At 42.4% G+C, this 20,448-nt stretch overlaps 1 protein-coding gene across 4 annotated transcripts in view; it reads left to right on the forward strand.

Moving 5' to 3' along the window:
• The window catches only part of LYST (lysosomal trafficking regulator), a 710,683-nt gene that overhangs the window by 166,761 nt on the left and 523,474 nt on the right, over positions 1 to 20,448 (forward strand). For all 4 annotated transcript variants that reach the window (XM_063443375.1, XM_063443377.1, XM_063443378.1 and 1 more), the window contains exons 10-12: positions 3,482 to 3,591; positions 4,877 to 5,270; positions 13,894 to 14,035. In XM_063443375.1, coding sequence (XP_063299445.1) covers positions 3,482 to 3,591; positions 4,877 to 5,270; positions 13,894 to 14,035 — 646 coding nt within the window. The remainder of the gene's footprint in view (positions 1 to 3,481; positions 3,592 to 4,876; positions 5,271 to 13,893; positions 14,036 to 20,448) is intronic.

Raw genomic sequence — 20,448 nt, forward strand, 5'->3', positions numbered from 1 at the left:
TAAATTGTATTATGTTTGCCGTGTACAAAATGTTATAGGCAGGCTCGAGGTGCTCTCGCTCAACGAGCGGGGTTCTTGTTAAACAGGCATAATTTTATAATGTGTAATATAGGCAGGCAAGGTCGTTTAAAGCAGTATAACACCAACTTATAGTGTATAATTACGCTGTAAACAGGCTGGGTCCATCCGTCGGACTGGTAATAACGTGAGAGATACAGGCTTGTTTAACCTTACCAATGCTTGTTTGCATTGCAAAATATTAGGTGCAAGTTTCGTCTGAGGCAACAGCATTACAGGTAAAATGACAAAAAAAAGGAAAAAATTAAAATAAATACTTTAAGCATAAATGTAAACTACGTGGTGTCAACAAGGTGAGAGCAATGTCTTAGGTGTAAGTCTATTCAGTCAGCCGATGCCGGCTCTATGTGCTGTGCTTGCAAGCCGGGGTCAGAGGCAGGGTTGATTGAGCCGTTAGACGTCGACCTCCATATGCGTGCTGGTTGTAGGGACCGGCAGTCTATGCGGTCACCCTTCTCCGTTCAGGTGGTGATGGTAGCGTAAGAGTCCGGGGTTAGGCCTTGTGGGACAAATGGGACAGTCCTGGCTGGGTCCCATCGATGTTGCGGGGAGGATTGGTTCTGCTGGATCGGTGGTGTGAGGGAGTCCAAAGTTAGGCCTAAGGAGTGCAGGAGTGGCGTCGCGTCACTTAGGTCACGTATGCGGTGTATTTCAGGACCCTGTTGGACCGCAAGGGTGTGAGATGGCCGCCAGCGGTAGCCGAGGCCTTTTTTGCGGAGGATGGCGGTGAGTGGTTGGAGGGACCGTCTCCAAGCTAGGGTATTGCTGGAGAGGTCTGCGTAGAAATGTATATCTTTGCCCTCATGTTGTGGAGGCGCCTTACCCCGCAGGGCGTCCAATATCGCCATCTTGTCGGAGCTATTCCGGAATGCTATTATGGTGTCTCTAGTCGATCCAGTGGGCGCCTTTGGTGATTTGGGGACCCGGAAAATACGCACTGGGCGGATGCGTTCTGCCTGTGCTGGTGGCATTATCTTTGCGAGCAGGCCTTTGACGGTTTGCGGCAGGTCCGCATCTGTGGCGTTCTCTGGGAGCCCCCTGAGTTTCAGGTTATTACGCCGCCTGGTATCTTCGTTCTCGGCCATGCGGTGGTCGTGAGAGCGTAGCCGCAGCTGCAGCTCCTGCACGGTGCGTTGGAGGTCCCTTATGTCCTCAGCATGCGTTTCGGTTCGGTTCTCTATGGTGGTTAGGCGGTTTGTCACCCCCTTTAGGTCTCCCCTCAGCGCAGTGATCTCCTTGTGGAAGTCTTTGTGGTGATCGGCAAGCATTTGCTGAAGGATCGCCACTGTCACTGGCATGGAGTCTTGTGGGGGGTTGGTCGGTGGCGAGGGACGTCTGGCAGTGTGAGTCGGTAAGTATTCCTCACCTGAGAAGTCATCGGAAAAATCCGAACAGCCTCCGTGGAGTGTCGCCATGTTGGCTTCGGTTGTGCCTCGGGCCTGCCGCCACATGTCTCCTATGGTGAGTCCCGGGTTGATTTTCCCCGGATTTTTTTTCCCGGTTTTGCGCCCCATGGTGTTGGGGTGTGTGTCGAGGGCTTTTGCCGTGGTTTGGTGGCAGGATGGCTGATTGTGTGCCCGTTTTCCTCGCTTGGGCCTCGGAGCTCTCGATCAGTGCGACCGCTCGCCTCGGTTGCTAAGCCCCGCCTCCTTGATTATTTCTAATAACAAAGTTCTTCCCAATTAATTCCTGAATATTATCCCTTAATAGTCCTTCAAATATTTTCCCAGTCACAGAAGTTAAGCTCACAGGTCTATAATTTCCAGGCAAGGATTTTGAACCCTTTTTAAATATAGGAGCGACATCTGCATTCCTCCAATCCTCCGGTACAATACCTGAAAGAAAAGAATCTTGAAAAATTAAATACAGAGGTTCACTTATTTCCCCATTTAGCTCCTTAAGTATTAGTGGGTGAATACCGTCAGGCCCCGGAGCTTTATTTAAATTGATTTTCTGTAATAGCTGTAGCACCTTGTCTCGAGTTATTCAATCACAAGTTATCTGCAAGTTTTTTGCAGCAATCATTTGCATATCTCTTGCCATAGGATCCTCATTAATATATACTGAAGAAAAAAAGTGATTTAAAATTTCTGCTTTTTCCTGGTCTTCATTAGCTAACAAACCCATCTCTGTTTCCAGTGTAATTACACTTTCATTTTTTGTTTTTTAGAATTGATGTACTTAAAAAAAAAAAAAAATTGTGGGTTGGTTTTGAATTATTTTGCTATCAATTTCTCATTTTCTGGTTTAGCCACTTTAATTGCCTTTTTGCAGGCATTGTTTGCTTCCTTATATCTTATATAGGATGACTCTGATTTGTCCGATTTAAATGCCCCTTTCTTATTTTTAATCTCTTGTTTTACTTCTCTATTAAGCCACATTGGTTTTAATTTGTTTTGATGGTACATACTGAGAAATGTACCTTTCTAATATTTGTTTGAATAGTTTTCCATTTATCCTCCGTGTTTTTATCACTGAGGAGTTTATGCCAGTCGATATGTTGTAGAGCTGCCCTAATCTTATTGGAATTGGCTTTTTTAAAATGATATGTTTTAGTATACCCCAGGTGCTTTTGCTTTTTTGAGCTTATTTAAAAAAAATTACCATATTGTGATCACTATTTCCCAAATGCTCCCCTAATTGAATGTTGGTCAAAAGATCAACATTGTTTGTTAGAACGAGATCCAGACAAGCATCCTTTCTAGTTGGTGCTAGGACCAGTTGTGACATAAAGGTGTAATTTAACACATTTACAAACCTGATTCCCCTTGCTAAAGTACTAGTCCCTCTATCCCAATTTATGTCTGGGTAATTAAAATCCAATAATTGTGTTACCCCGATTTGCAGCTTTCCCAATTTGCTCTAACAGCTGTTCTTCCTCATTAATATTTACATTAGGTGGTTTATAACATATCCCAACCAATTATTGATTTCCCTTTGTTTAATACTTTATATACTTTATATATGTTTAATTTTTAGTTTTTCCCTTTATGGTTCAGTGCCGAATCAGGTAAGTGACAGATTGTTTTTTTTTTTTTTAACCTCTTCTGAACCAGGGGGGCACTATAGGGAGCTATGGTGCCAGGAAAACACTTTTGTTTTTCTAGCACTACAGTTTCACTTTAATTGGTTGAGGTATAATCTGATCAGTAGGCTACTGTATTGGATTCTTCATAACATGTTATTGTGACTTGCTCAAATTGCACGGGATAAAGAAACATTTTATGTGCTTAGATTATCTGCAATTGCTCACATGCTTGTAATGACTATTAGAAAAAATATATTCCCTTTGTATCGTATTTTAAAATGGATAGCACAGTGCTTTGATTACCTAAATATGTATCACTTATTAGATGTTTATTGATCTATTTTACAGCTCATTAATTAATTGTGTTTCTCCTAGATTGCCATGAAATTCAGATTGACCTCTTGGTTACCTTAATGAGTTACAGAACCTGTTCCGATGAACTAGCACTCTTTCTACGGTATTTTCTTGGGACAGCACTACCATTTGTAAGTAGATAATACTATTTATACGCTTCCAACTTACAGTTGGTAATATATTAATATTTTTATTATCAAAATAAAAATAAAAAATACCAGTGTAAATTTAAACATTTGAAGGGACCCTGCTCATCTGCTATAGAAGATACATCACTCTATCAAACACCAGCGGTGTTATTGCGTAGACCGCAACCATAACCCCCTTTTTGTCAACAAAAGAATGGAACATCACAATAACGTCCCTAAGGAACATTCTGCCCAAGATAATTGATTTCACCTGTTCTCACACCAGGGCTAAAGGCCTCTTTGGGTTTGGCCCGTCAGCATCAACCGCTTTAGCTGAGGTCCGTTCTCAGTACAAGGCAAGTTACTACCAAGACCCGTTGCTCTCCATTGAGGGAGGAGGACTTGGACTTTGTAAGGACCCGAGTCCGTGGCATTCTAATGCCAGCCTACAATCCACCCTGGGGCAGAGGGGAAGCCCTACTTCACTCTGGTCCTACGGCCAATACCGGTTACCCACCTGTGAATCCCAGTGGCCTGCCGACATCTGGAATAGGGTGAAAGGGGACTCATGTTCTATGAAGACCTCTTACTTCAGATCTCCTATAGCATAATCACAATGCATGACATCTTGTCCTACTGTTCTTGTTTAATTTCGAGCTGTTGTTTTTTGTTTATTTTCGCTGGCATGAGGCTCGTATTTTTAAGGATCAGTCCAGTGGTATAAGCTCCATAATGTGTGTACCTAGTCCATTTAGCAGCACCTAAGCTAGCTCACCTCTATATATTTGCTTAGCAATTGATGCTTTTTCAGATCTCCAAGTTGCACACACAACATTCCCCTTACATGGCTCTCCATCTCTTGTGGACTACATTACCTCTTGTGAAATTGGTATAGTCTAACCTGTATACTCTTATCATTGCTTTAGTTTACAAAAAACAAAAAAGGCATTTTTTGGGGGGAAATTACTCTGACATGTTGTAATGCTTGTTCTTGTGCTATTACTCATGATTTAACTACATGTCTTGTATTACTTAAAAGCCCCACAAACAAAAACAAAAAAGCGTAACACAAGGAAAAAAAAAATGGGGGGGTAGGACCCATATATTGGGACTGTCCTGCTAAAATCGGGATGGTTGGGAGGCTCTTCTCTATTTATTTTGTACATATATTTTATAATTTATCTGCATTATGCATTACAGAAGGGCTAGTACAACCAGCATGAAGTGTTTCTTTCAATAGTTATTAAAAACTTAATTTTAATATATATACTATTTTTTTTTTCTTTAGGATATATTACTTAAAGGAATTTTGAAAATTATAGAGAATAACCACATAGCACCTCTGAAGTACATCACTTTTCCCCTGGAACAAATTCCTTTTCTGGGCAGTGTTTCGGTGAAGCCTAATGTTTCCACTAGTAAAATGACAGGATTCTTAAGAAGAACTAAATTTTTACAAAATAAGGATACCGTTGGTGACCATTCGAGTGGTCTTATCTCTTCATGGCACATTTCTCCTATTCATTTGCCTTTGGTTGGACAAAACTGCTGGCCACACATGTCTGATGGCTTTAGCTTTACTCTTTGGTTTAATCTAGAGCACAATTCAGAAGTGGAGAGTTTGATGGTCAAAGGAATAAAGAAAAAAAAAAAACAATTTCCTATTCGAGCTGAGAACCCAGGTAAAGTTGTTGCTGTGTCATAGAAAAATTTACATATAACACCAATTGCATAAGGTTCAACATAAAAAGACATAGCTACATAAAGAATCAAAGAAAGTTTTGCTTTTGCAATCTTACAATCTAGCATTAGCTAGTTGGGATATAAACAGCTAAGGTGCGGCATGAAAGGGGAAACCGGAATGTAAAAATTAAAACATTGTAAGATGGTGTGAAAATTACAGTGTATTGACGTAAAGGACCACTATAGGCACCCAGACCACTTCAGCTTAATGAAGTGGTCTGGGTGCCAGGTCCATCTTCCTCAAGATGTAGGGTAGGGTAGGGTCGAAACGTCGATTGGATAATTTAAACCTTTTTTGGAAAAATAAATACCTAATAATAATTTATTAAGACTGGAGAGTGCATCTCTTATTGCTTAATTGATATCTTCTAACGTGGGATAGCACCAAGGCATCAAAACTACATAATTTAGACAGGGTGAGTGCCAAGCTACATATTTTTTCATATATATACATATATATATATATATATATATATATATATATATATATATATATATATATATATATATATATATATATATATGAAAAAATATGTAGCTTGGCACTCACCCTGTCTAAATTACGTAAAAAAAGTACGTAAAGTACTTAAAAAATATATATATAAATAATATATATATAAAAAAATATATATATATATGTATATGTGTATATATATATATATATATATATATATACACACACATATATATATATATTTTTTATATATATATATATTATTTATATATATATTATTTGTATATATTTTTTTAAGTACTTTTTATTTAATTTAAAAACAATTTTGCAACTTTTATTAACTTTTTAAAACTTTTTTTTTACAGGCATGAGGGGGACAGCCTGAGAGTTCAGGCACTGCATAAGCCGGCTATTCCAGCCATGTGATCGCGAGGACCCAGCGATCACATGGCCCAGGAGGGCTGTATCGGGCAGAGGGGGTCTGCCTGAGCTCCTAGACCGACCCCAGGATCGCGACCGCCGGTGTGGAATTGACGGGGACCCTGTAATTGCCCTCACCGGTGTGGGATTGGCGGGGACCCCGTAATTGCCCTGGACGGCGGGGACGTTTTATCTGGCCTCCGGCATTTAAAGCCACCCCAAAAAGGATGGCATAGAACACCCTCCGTCCTTAAGGGGTTCATTTATACATAATATAGCTTAAGGAACATCGCACACATAAAAACGCATTTTAAAATTGTATACGGCCAATTAAAATCCCCTATCTCAGCAAACAACTATGTTTGGCCATATTGTGTTAAGCCCACCATTACTTCACAGTACCTCAATATCTGTGGGTTTTACTCTAATTCTATTGTGATAGACAAATTAAATTGTGTTAAATAAAGTGAATTTTAATAATCTTTTGTAAAAGCATTGTGAACATGTATAATGCAAAATAAAAAGGCTTCTTTGGAGGTGACCAGGTATATATTTGAGAAAATTTTGGATAGTAATGTCACATTTATTATAATTTTCTTAAAGCGAGACACATCGAAGCCTTAATTGTTTAGTTTTGACACTGCATTAATTGAATTGCGTTTATCACATTAATTTTGCATTGTATATATTCACAATGCTCTTATTAACAGATTATTAAAATTCACTTTAGCTTCTTTAGGACGGTCACTATTTAATTTGTGTTCATGTCCTGTTTATTTATTTTCCTTGTTCTCAATAGGGAAGGGGCTAAAGGAACACTCCATTGAAATTTAGTAGATATACCACAAATGAAAAAGCACATGATTTTATTTGGCGGTATTTTTAAAACAACTCTTATCTGCATATTTGCGAGTCCACTCGTATTTCCTCAGCACTGACTCTGTCTGTGCTGGGGCATACTCCAGTCAGAGGCTTCTGGAATCCTCTGTGCTGGAGGCGTTGGTGTGTGCACATGCAATTGTGTGCACACAATCATAGCTTTTAAGTGTGTCTCAGCGAGCTGTAATACAGCTCATTGAGAAGAGGGTAAGAAATGTGTGTGCTAGCACAATGTGCCTGCCACTACCATTAGCTTATTGGAGCTGGAAGAAAACCTCCCTGGCTTACTGATTGACCACCAAGAATTTGTTCCTGCTCCCAAATATAAAAGTATCAATTTCAAATAGGACAGGACAGATAATACAGGGGTGCCCAAAAGGCAGGTCACCAGATGTTCTAAAACTACAGCTCCCATGACACTTTGTCTTTCTTAAGGCATGCAAAGAATCATGGGAGTTGCAGTTCAACATCTGTGGATCTATCTTTTGGGCACCCCTGCAACAAGCACTTCAACAAACTAAAGTGCTCCTCCAGCCCATGCGGGACCCACACCCGGCACCTATGGGGCTCAGGTACCCGACTCAGACAACTTGCTCCGCGTGCAAGACCTTGGACAGGTCATGGCACGTTCATTGGCAAGGCCCACTAAAATGGAAGTGAGCTGCAATGTCTAATGTATTTCAATTGAAAAGCCCAAGTTTGCCCTTGAACGTCCCTCAAGCTACGTGAAAGAGACTATCCTGGACGTCCCTCTGACTGGTGCGCTCTTCGATCCACGTCTCCTCATACATCCTTGCTCTGTAGAATGGGCTCCCCCAGACCACATCAGAGGATTTCTCCGTTATTGGCTTCGCTGGCCTTTGGACAAGGAGGTCAGGGTAAAACTTTAGGCTGAATGCACCGTCCGACACTGCCGGATAAGGTGGCCCTTACCCCTGATTTTGACCCTGTGTTCGCCACCTTCATGACGAGATCGGGGAAGGATCCTCACAAAGGCCTGGAACAGGACCTACGCTCATTCCGGGACTGAATTAAAGCTTCACATTTCCTTTTCTACGTCTCACTTTTTCCTCACTGGAGATCTGTAGGTTCTACAGACCGTGTCTGGATTCCGGATCGATTTCGTCGGGCCTCCGATCCACAGCCGCTATGTATGGACAAGGAGACTTCCAGCATGGCACCTCTCGTTTTCTTGGGCAATGTTTTCTTAGTATGGAAGAAACCAGGAGACTTCCACCCTGTGATCAAGCTGCGTGCCCTCAACGCATATGTCATCTACTGGCATGTCAAGATGGAGGGCATCCATCTGCTTTGCGGGGGAGACTGATTCTCCCAACTGCATCTAAGGACGCTTATCTCATGGTCTCTCTAAGCATTTTATTTATATATATATATATATATATATATATACAAATGCTTATTTATTACTAAAAAAAATACAGAAAAATGCAAAAAAAAATTTTTTTTACAGTTTTTGCAATAATAATGTGTGCATAATTAGCGCAGGTTAAAGAAAGTAATTAAAAATAAATTAATTTAGTTGTTCTGATTTACAGAATATATAATGTGTCTGGGATTTTAAGTTTTTTTTTTTTTTGGTAGTTACAGGTCACAAAGCACAAGGAGTAAAATAACTTTTAATGTGGAGTGATTTTAGAATTTGGTATGTTTGTCTTGTAAGCTTAATAGCTTAATAGCCATAAAATAAATCAAAATTGCCACACAAAAGTATATATTTATATAATGTAGACATCACAGGCTATTGTCCTAAGGTTGTTTTGACACTTTCTAAGTATCCATTTCACCGCCAATCTCTGCTAAATATTGGAGTATAATTTAGTTTTTTGGCGTTTGTGGCACACAAACTTATAACAAAGAACTTCTCATGTGTATTTTGTAAAGTTGGTGTGTGCTATTCCTGTATTTTGTGTTCAGTTACTTCTGCTGAGGACAACGATACCCCCATTGTATGTCTTTGGCACTATTTCGTGAAGCTACAGTGCCATATAGGAGACTTGTCCGTTTCAACATTTACAGTAGAATTTCGAGAGGCGGATTTAATGGGCCTATGCTTCAATTTGGGGTATTGTAGCAGTTTGACTGTTCAAAAAAAAACCACAAGGCCTACCATTTGTAAAAGTAGACACTCTAGGGTATCTCATATGGTGCATATTGTGCCTTAACATGCTCCTATTTTGTCACCAATATATGCCAAAGTATGTGGTAAAAAATAACTTTGGGCATTTTTTTACATACGGATTACATTTTTGCTGGGCATTTTGTACATTTCATATGTGCCACTAAGTTCAAACCCCCCAAATTATGCTCAGCTAAGTCTTCTGAGTAAAACAATATGCCCAATGTATTACCTAGACACTATTTTGTGAAGTTACACTGCTGTAAAAGAGACGTGACAAGTTAAGGTTTTTAAGTGTGAATTTTCATGGAGGCTTTTGATGCGTCTGTGTCCCACTTTGGAGCACTTGAGCAGGCTACATATTACAACTACACCATAAAGGCATACAATTTCTTAACCCCTTCCCCTATTTTTAGGGGATACCATCTTTGAGGAGATTGCTTCCCAGACTAACTTGTATGCTACCCAATTTATTGATAACAATCCAGGTAGCTATACAGTCAGGGAGCATGACTGGCATCCCACAGATGTCCCAGAGCTTAAAAAATTCTGGGCTCTTACAATGCTCATGGGGATTATAAAGAAGCCATGGATTCGCTCATACTGGAGCACCAACCCAATAATGTCTAGTCCAGTATACTCCCAAACCATGCCTAGAGCCAGATACGAGTTACTGCTGAGATTTTTACATTTCAGTGACAATACCCTCTGTCACCCTAGAGATCACCCCCAATACGATAGGCTTTATAAAATACGCCCACTGTTAGACCATTTTCAGGACAAATTTTCGGATGTTTATACCCCCCAACAATATGTATCCATAGATGAATCTCTAATGTAATACAAAGGGAGATTAGGGTTCAGACAATACATCCCCTCAAAGTGCTCTAGGTATGGCATAAAACTGTACAAATTGTGCAAGAGTGAAAGTGGATACACATTTGCCTTTCGTGTATATGAGGGGAAAGATGGTCAACTGGACCCTCCTGGCTGTCCTGACTCCCTGGGGACAAGTGGTAAACTTGTATGGAACCTACTAAACCCCCTGTTTAATACAGGTTACCATGTGTAGTGGTAATAAGCCTTTTTTCTGCCTTTTTGACACACAAATTGAGTTTGCGCAGCATATTTTGCAAACCTTATGTGTGCTACGACTGTATAATACTTCATATGTTGCTCAGCCGAGTCGGCTGAGTACAGCAATACCCCCGTGTGTACCTTTGCCAGGTATATGTGGACATTGAAGGGGCACATTTGAGACACAGCCATTCCAGTTTTTCTCAAATTTTTAATTTTTACGCTGTGTCCATGTCCCATTTTAGAGCATTTTACAAGGCTATATAATCCATTTACACCATAAAGGCATATCATTTCTTAAAGAAGATATCCCAGGGTAATTCAAAAGGCATATTTTGAACCTTAGCGTGGATCATTTTTCCGCTAGCTTGTACCAAGTGTAGTAGTAATGAGCATTTTGATTATGTATTTTTTTACTTTTACTTTTTTTACACTTTTAAATTTTTTCTAAACGTTTTTTACCGTTAACCCCTAACTAACAGTAAGCAACACTCACAGTAAACTCCAACTAGCAAAATATATAATTATAAAATATTTTAATTAATTAAATAAATTGAACCCCTGAGGGTTAAAAAAATAAATAAAAGTTAATCCTCAGGGGTTAAAAGAAATTAGATTACAGTATAATACTGTGATCTGTATTTTGATCACTGTAGGCAGTGATCAACTGGCAGGGAAGAGGTTAATCTTTGTTTAGACTGGGTAAAGGGGGTGGTATTTTTCTTAAACATTACTAAAATATTTTTTTTTTTTAAACTTTTTTTACCTTTTTAAAGCTTATTTTAAAACTTTTTTTTACTATTTTAAAACTTTTTTTAACGTTAACCCCTAGTTAGCCTAACACCAAATTCCCCACTAACTTCCACCCATCCCAGCTAGCTAAATATATAATTTTTAAATATTTAAATTAATTAATCAAATAAATCGAACCCCTGAGGGTTAAAAAAATAACCCTCAGGGGTTAAAAAAAAAAAGTCAGATGACATTAAAATGTATACCCTGACAATTGATCACTGTAGTCAGTGATCAATTGGCAGGGAAGGGGTTAATTTTATTAAAGCAGGGGAGAGGAGGGGTGGGATTTAACTTTATTTTATTTTTTTTTTTTGCACTGGGAGAAGAGGATCATCACTTTTCTATCTCCCTGCACTTCACAGTAAACCCAGAAGCGCAGGGAGGCTGATCGTGAGTCCCTGCAGAACATGTGCTCGTTCTGACAGCCTGTGAGAGCGATCACTGCTGCAGGTACAGCGCGATCCGGTGCTCCCGGTCTGCCTCGGATACCGAGGCAGACGGGGTGAGCGTTAACCCCTTAACTGGAAGGACAAGGTTGACAGGAAATTTTCGTCTGCGGTCGGGAAGGGATTAAAGGAACACTATAGTCACCTAAATTACTTTAGCTAAATAAAGCAGTTTTAGTGTATAGATCATTCCCCTGCAATTTCACTGCTCAATTCACTGTCATTTAGGAGTCAAATCACTTTGTTTCTGTTTATGCAGCCCTAGCCACACCTCCCCTGGCTATGATTGACAGAGCCTGCATGAACAAAAAAACTGGTTTCACTTTCAAACATACGTAATTTACCTTAAATAATTGTATTTCAATCTCTAAATTGAACTTTAATCACATACAGGTGGCTCTTGCAGGGTCTAGCAAGCTATTAACATAACAGGGGATAAGAAAATCTTAATTAAACAGAACTTGCAATAAAGAAAGCCTAAATAGGGCTCTCTTTACAGGAAGTGTTTATGGAAGGCTGTGCAAGTCACATGCAGGGAGGTGTGACTAAGGTTCATAAACAAAGGGATTTAACCCCTTAACGCCGTTAAGACGTTCCATGCCGTCCCGCATTAAATGGGCTTTGAAGCCGTAGCAACGGCATGGAACACCGTAACGGCTTTGAGCCCCTGGAGATGAGTTGTACTCACCTCCGCCGCGATCCTCTTCTGGGGGGCTGCCTGACAGCCCAGGCAGCCCCCCTCCGGCAAATGAGGCCTCTCAAATCTGTTTTCCTGGCACTGGAGGGTCCCTCTCCCTCCCACCCCCCAATTCCCAGTTGTTGAAGGGGTGAAAACCCCTTCAGTCACTTACCTCAGGCAGCGACATGTCCCACGTCGCTGCCTGCTCCTCCCCCGCCGCTCCACCTTCTTCCTCCGTCGGCCGGTGGGCGAGACTGATCCCACCCACCGGCCGAGGAGACCTAATGCGCATGCGTCGCAATGCCGCGCATGCGCATTGGCGCACTTGATAGGAAAGCATTGAAAATGAATTTCAATGCTTCCCTATGGGGAATAGAGCGACGCTGGAGGTCTTCACACAGCGTGAGGACGTCCAGCGACGCTCTAGCACAGATAATCTGTGCTATGATGCAGGAAGTGACCTCTAGTGGCTGTCTAGTAGACAGCCACTAGGGGAGGACTTAACCCTGCAAGCTAATTATTGCAGTTTATAAAAAACTGCAATAATTACACTTGCAGGGTTAAGGGTAGTGGGAGTCGGCACCCAGACCACTCCAATGAGCAGAAGTGGTCTGGGTGCCTGGAGTGTCCCTTTAAAGGACCGCTCTAGTGCCAGGAAAACATACTCGTTTTCCTGGCACTAGAGTGCCCTGAGGGTCCCCCTCCCGCCTGGCTCTGGAAAGGGGAAAAGGGTTAAAACTTACCTTTTTCCAGCGCTGGGCGGGGAGCTCTCCTCCTCTCCGCCTCCGTTCCGCCCCATCGGCTCAATGCGCACGCGCGGCAATAGATGCGCGCGCATTCAGCCGGTCACATAGGAAAGCATTTACAATGCTTTCCTATGGACGCTTGCGTGCTCTCACTGTGATTTTCACTGTGAGAATCACGCAAGCGCCTCTAGCGGCTGTCAATGAGACAGCCACTAGAGGCTTTGGGGGAAGGCTTAACCAATTTATAAACATAACAGTTTCTCTGAAATTGATTACAAATATGTGCATTTATTATGACATTCACAGTTAAAATGTCAGACAGAAATGCAAATTTAAAAAAAAATCTTATTTTCTCACATTTTTTTTAATTCTATTCATAATAAATTATGTTCCATATATGAATAGTTAATGATAAATTAAAGCCCTGTTTCTCCTGAACAAAATGATATATAATAAGTGCGGGTGCATATAATTTGAAAGTGGGTAACTACGGGTGAACAGACATATAGCGCAAATTCCAGTTTTTGTTTAAGTTTTGTTTTGATCAGAACATGCACTATTGACTCCGTCCTGAAGGGGTTAACTCCTAAATGGCAGAGGATTGAGCAGTGAGGCTGCAGGGGCATGTTCTATACACCAAAACTGCGTCAGTAAGCTAAAGTTGTTCAGGTGACTATAGTGTCCCTTTAACTAATTATTTATTGCTGGAGTTTTCAGTAAAGAAGGTAAAGCAAATATTCGCCTCCTGTCTTCTTAATAAAATTTTGCTTATTCCCTCACCGAGGCTAGAATAATCTCTAATAAATAGTTTAGTGCATACACATGCATTCTTTTTACTGCTACAAACTTTATTGTTATGTGTATTACTATATTTAATATTCGGAATATTATGTATATTTTTTCAAATGTATTCCTTTCTTTTTTTTCAGAAAGCAAAAAGGCTGCTGGACTTGAATATAACATTAATGATAAACTTACCGAGGATGGCTGTATACACATTCTTTCATTGGGATCAAAGGCATTGATGCTGCAAATCTGGGCAAATGTGATCACGGGTCATATTATTTTTAGGTATTTTTTTGTGTGTAAGCCCTTTATAGATGTTCACAGGGATTCTCATTGTGACAAGTCCTTGCATGTTCAGAATAATAAAAATGTAGAAAAATAATAATACAGTCTAGTATATAGCATGATTTGGCTAATATGCACCTGCACGTATATCCCACATATAATCATAAAATAACAATTCTCACGCTCAACACAATGCAGATAACTGAAAATTATATATTGCTGAACCCAGACCATGTAGTCTCTTCTGACGGTGCTTGAGTTTTATCTATATTGGCATTACAGGGCACAATTAAGTGGATATGGAGTAATGCTCCAAATCTAACATAATTTTGTTTTCCTAATTAATAAGTATTCACTAATAGTACTCCTCCATGCAGCAGAAAATACAGGAATTTGACCTCTGACACTAGTTTGACACACTTGTCAAACCATGTGATTTGACTGCATACAGTCGTCATGATCATCCGAGAGATCTTCTCTGACACTTGGCATTGGGGGGGATGTAGTAAGTTTCACTGCACTTGTTTTTCCAATCTGATTGAAACCCAGTCATCTGGATAAAATTCTATGTTTAGAGAATAATTCTGTTTATTTTAAACTAACAGAAAATATGATTTTAAACTGTGTTCAATTGTGTTATCTATATATAAAATAAAGTATTCATTATTTAGAATTTTTATGCAGAGAACTTCCAGTTCCTATTTTAAACTAATACACACTTTAGGAATATATCCATCCATCGTTCAAGTAGAGATTGTAGCCGTATTAGTCCAGTGATATAGATGTAAAAAACAGATACAATTCATATCTTGTAATACCTTTTTTATTGGACGAACATCATTTTTTAACGACAAGCTTTCGGGAGAACCTTACCTTTCTCAAGTCTAAAGCGTTTCTGAGCAAGACCACGCATAAGATTCAAAGTTGAGTTCTGATACAGGGGTTAAAGGGACTCTCCAGTGCCAGGAAAACGATCTGTTTTCCTGGCACTGCAGGTCCCCTCTCCCTCCCACCTCCCATTCCCTGGTTGCTGAAGAGGTAAAAACCCCTTCAGTCACTTACCCGAGACCCCCGCCGATGTCCCTCGGCAGTGGTTTTGGATCGCCGCCGCTCCTCCTCTTCATTACGTCGGCCGGTGGGCGAGACTGATCCCGGCCGCGTAGACCTAATGTGTGCGCATTAGAGCTCTCCATAGAAAAGCATTAGAAATGCTTTCCTATGGGGAATTGAGTGACGCTGGAGGTCCTCACACAGCGTGAGGACGTCCAGCGACGCTCTAGCACAGGTTTTCTGTGCTATGGACCAGGAAGTGCCCTTTAGTGGCTGTCTAGTAGAGGAGTTAACCCTGTAATAATTACACTTGCAGGGTTAAGGGTAGTGGGAGTTGGCACCCAGACAACTCCAATGGGCAGAAGTGGTCTGGGTGCTGGGAGTGTCCCTTTAAAGGACATGAGTGCAGATAAGACACATGGTTAGTAAAGAATATACCCCATTCTCACAGAGAGTCGTAAATAACATTGCCGGAACCCCCCCCCCCAAAAAAAAAAAAAAAAAAACGTGCAGTAGATGTGCTACAAGGGAAAGGTAAAAACAACCTAATTACTTGTATAAAGAATGCATGAATTCCATCCAAGAGTTACAGGATATACAGTTACAGGATTTGTTTCTGTATATGTGTGTATTTATATATATATACCCTGTTCCAAATTATTATGCAAATTATATTTTTCTCATTTACCTAAATAATTGATGTAAATAACAGTCAGCATAATTCTCATGTTATCAACTATTAAGAGTACAATTCAAATTTTATTGAACAAACCTCCTAATAACAATATATTTTTTTTTAAACATAAAAAACTTACAATGCACTATTCCAAATTAATACGCACAGTAAGTTTTAAAACACTTTATAGGTTGTAAAGAACTGAACGTTTTAATTTGTTGTGTTTGCAGCATAGTTACTGAAATAAAAAGCTATTTCAATCAAACTTATAACAACAATTTAACCTTTTAAACATTTTAACAGGTCACGTTACATTTTAGCATAGGACCCCTTATTTGATAGCAGCTTCACAAGTCTTGCATCCATTGAACTTGTGAGTTTTTGGACAGTTTCTGCTTGAATTTGTTTGCAAGATGTCAGGATAGCCTCCCAGAGCTGCTGTTTGGATGTAAACCCTCATAGATCTTTTGCTTGAGGATGCTCCAAAGGTTCTCATTAGGATTGAGGTCAGGGGAGGATGGAGGCCATACCGTGACTTTCTCTCCTTTTATCCCCATTGCAGCCATTGATGCAGAGGTATACTTTGCAGCATGAGATGGTGCATTGTCAGGCATGAAGATTTTATTATGGTAGTTCTAGTACATAGTTCTTCCTTCTGTGCCAGGGAACAAAGTGGTCAGTCAGAAATGCCACATACTTTGCAGAGGTCATCTTTACACCTTTGGGGACCCTAAAAGGGCCGACCAGCTCTCTTCCCATGATTCCGGCCCAAAACATGACTCCACCACCGCCTTGCTGACGTCGCAGCCTTGTTGGAACAGGGTGGCCGTCCACCAACCATCCACTACTCCATCCATCTGGACCATCCAGGGTTGCACGACACTCATCAGTGAACAGGACTGTTTGAAAATTAGTCTTCATGTATTTTTCTGCCCAATGCAGTCGTTTATGCTTGTGAGCATTGGTTAGTGGTGGCCGAATAGAAGGTTTATGCACAGTTGCAAGACTCTGGAGGACTCTACACCTTGATGTCCGTGGGACTCCAGAGGCACCAGCAGCTTCAAATATCTGTTTGCCGCTATGTAATGGTATTTTAGCAGCTGCTCTCTTGATCCGATGCATGGATCTGGCAGAAATCTTCCTCAATGTGCCTTTATCTGCACAAACCTGTCTGTGCTCTGAATGAGCCACAAATCTCTTAATAGTGCGATGATCACGCTTAAGTTTTCGTGAAATATCTAATGTTTTCATTCTTCGTCCAAGGCATTGAACTATTTCACTCTTATCAGCAGCAGAAAGATCCTTTTTCTTCCCCATATTGCATAAAAATGGTGCTCTGCTTAATAATGTGGAACACCCTCCTTTAGTAGTTTTTCCTTAAATTGGGCTCACCTGGAAATCTAATTATCACAGGTGTCCGAGATTGTTTTCAGTGATCAAAAGAGCCCTGAGACACAATGCCATCTATGAGTTAAACTGAATAACAAAATATTTAATCTTTGTGACACTTAAATAGAATTTGCATAATAATTTGGAACCGGGTGTGTGTATGTGTATATGTATATATAAAATTAAGTGGGGAGCGTGTGTGGAGCCTCTCTATGATAATGTAGTTCTGCTTGGTTATCCCTAGGTCTGGTCGTGGTGGTATTCCTAACCATGCGGAGTGTGTATTTGTACAGACCATGGCATTGAAAACGAAGGGTAGAACGAAAAAATTAACAGAACAATATTAACAGAACAGTATGCATAATAGTTTCCGGCTTAGCCGGGTTGGTTATGTTCGTATGCGGTCGTTGTCAGGTCCCCGATTCCGTTCGTGAGGAGCGAGGGGTAAATGGTCTTGTGGTGGCCAGGTCTTCCATCTGGGATAGTCCTGCCTGAGCGGTTGTCTGGGATGTATCCGGGAGTCCCAGGATCGCGAAGACTGCAAGTATATCCGCCTCTGATGTAGCTCTGTGGGTAGTCCTGTCGTGTGTGATTAGCAGTACCCTCGGCATACCCCATCTGTACTGTATGCCTGCCGTCCTCAGGCGGCCTGTTAGGTGTTTTATCGATCTTTGCCAATGTAATGTTGCTCTGGTTAAGTCTTGGAAGAAAAGTAAATGGGAGTTTTCAAATGGAAGAGGAGTTTTGCCTCCAATAGCCGCCATTATTGCTGCTTTGTCCTGTAATGTAGCACATCGCAGGATAACGTCTCTTGCTTCTGCGGCAGATGTGTTCGCCGTTAAGGCGGCTTGAAAAACGCGCATCTGGGTTTTTCTTCGATCCCTCCTCAACACCTTTTGCACTTGCAGTGATTATTCTATCGAGTATCTAGTTCTCGATCAAGAGTTATTTAGATTTTGGATGTGTTTGGAGGGAACCGCAGCATTTAGCCGCTCGTATTATTCAAGGCTATGATATATCTAGCGCTTTGACACGAGACCATACCTTACAGGTCAGACATTTAGATGCCAGCCAGCTAGCATGTTTATTGGTACATTTTCTAGAGAGGTGCCCTTGAAGGCACAGTTACAGATTGAGGGCAATATATCTTTCTCCTTTTCCTCTCTTTACTACTTGTAGTTAGCTTTCTTATCTGACAGGTGCCCTTGAAGGCACAGATATACCTTTACCTTCTGATTACGTCTATATTTGGGGTTTATATTACGGATTTTTCCCAGAAGGTATTGCCCTACATATGTATGTTTTGTGCAAACGTCTAATCGCAGCCGATACTTAGCAGTTTAATTAGACGGCATTCTTATGTTCCTAGACCATTGTAAGTGTCATTTTGGTTCGTGATTAACTTCAACTTTCAACAAAGTATCATCTACAAATTGTAGCAGCTACATGATTTCTACTTTGCAGTGTTAAAGCGGCACTGTCATGCCGAATTCCGTTTTTTTTTTAACCCCCCTCCCGCCTCAACTACATCCAATCGACCCCCTAGTAATCTCCAAATGCCCCTATGCCCCCCACATTACCTATTTTTTATTCTTTATTTTCTGCCCCGATCTATATTCAGAGGGCCGCCATCTTTGTGTGGGTAGGTGAAGTCCCTGTGGGACACGTCATCTACCCACACTAGATAGCCCTGAGATTCCCGCACATGCCCAGTGAAACATCTGGACATGCGAACGGGAATTTCACCTATTCATTCATTCATCAGACAGACGAATGAATGAATAGAAAAAATCAGACGAACAAACTAACACTGTGTATCAGTGTTAGTTTGTTCGTTCAGTTTATTACAAGGAGGGAGCTACCGGCGTGCAGCTCCCTCCTTGTAATATGTAACTATAGAAGCGGCAGGGAGCAGTGCTCCCCACCACTTCATAAGCCCCCCAGGTCCCCTCCTCACTCTATGGGGGTCAATATGACCCCCATAATAGCACAAGGGAGATTAAAATCTCCCCAATGCCCCTACTCGCTATATCGCGAGTAGGGGCATGTCCACTAAACAGTGAGCAGCCTGTGGCTGCTCACTGTAAAAAAAAAAAAAAAAAAAAAGGGTAATAAGGGGGGGACGGGGGGCCTACTGTCCTCCCCCACCGGCCCCCACCCCTGGACGGCGGGTGGGGGCCATAATGGGAATGAGGGGGGACCTACTGTCCTCCCCTCAGGCCCCCACCCCTGGGCGGCGGGTGGGGGCCATAATAGTAATAAGGGGGGGGGGACCTACTGTCCTCCACCCCCCGGCCCCCACCCCTGGGCGGCGGGTGGGGGCCATAATAGTAATAGGGGGGGGACCTACTGTCCCCCCCCGGCCCCCACCCCTGGGCGGCGGGTGGGGGCCATAATAGTAATAGGGGGGGGGGACCTACTGTCCTCCCCCCCCCCCCGGCCCCCACCCCTGGGCGGCGGGTGGGGGCCATAATAGTAATAAGGGGGGGGGACCTACTGTCCTCCACCCCCCGGCCCCCACCCCTGGGCGGCGGGTGGGGGCCATAATAGTAATAGGGGGGGGGACCTACTGTCCCCCCCCCCCGGCCCCCACCCCTGGGCGGCGGGTGGGGGCCATAATAGTAATAGGGGGGGGACCTACTGTCCTCCCCCCCCCCCGGCCCCCACCCCTGGGCGGCGGGTGGGGGCCATAATAGTAATAGGGGGGGGGGGACCTACTGTCCTCCCCCCCCCCCGGCCCCCACCCCTGGGCGGCGGGTGGGGGCCATAATAGTAATAGGGGGGGGACCTACTGTCCTCCCCCCCCCGGCCCCCACCCCTGGGCGGCGGGTGGGGGCCATAATAGTAATAAGGGGGGGGGACCTACTGTCCTCCAGCCCCCGGCCCCCACCCCTGGGCGGCGGGTGGGGGCCCTAATGGAAAAAAGGGGGGGGGACCTACTGTCCTCCCCCCCGGCCCCCACCCCTTGGCGGCGGGTGGGGGCCATAATAGTAATAAGGGGGGGGGATCTACTGTCCTCCCCCCGGCCCCCACCCCTGGGCGGCGGGTGGGGGCCATAACGATAATGGGGGGGGACCTACTGTCCTCCCCCCGCCCCCACCCCTGGGCGGCGGGTGGGGGCACTAAGTAAATTCCCCCCCCCCCCATCAAGGTGACTAGGGGTGCCCAAGCCCCTAGTCACCCACCCCCCACCCAAATAAAAAATGCCCCTACCTACCCCCCTCACCCTAAAAAATAGTGAGGGGGGAATAAAATTGCTAACCTGTAAAGTAAAATTAAACTTACCATTCGACGTCTT

The sequence above is a fragment of the Pelobates fuscus genome, chromosome 2 (assembly GCF_036172605.1).
Source record: "Pelobates fuscus isolate aPelFus1 chromosome 2, aPelFus1.pri, whole genome shotgun sequence".
Classification (NCBI taxonomy): Eukaryota; Metazoa; Chordata; class Amphibia; order Anura; family Pelobatidae; genus Pelobates; species Pelobates fuscus.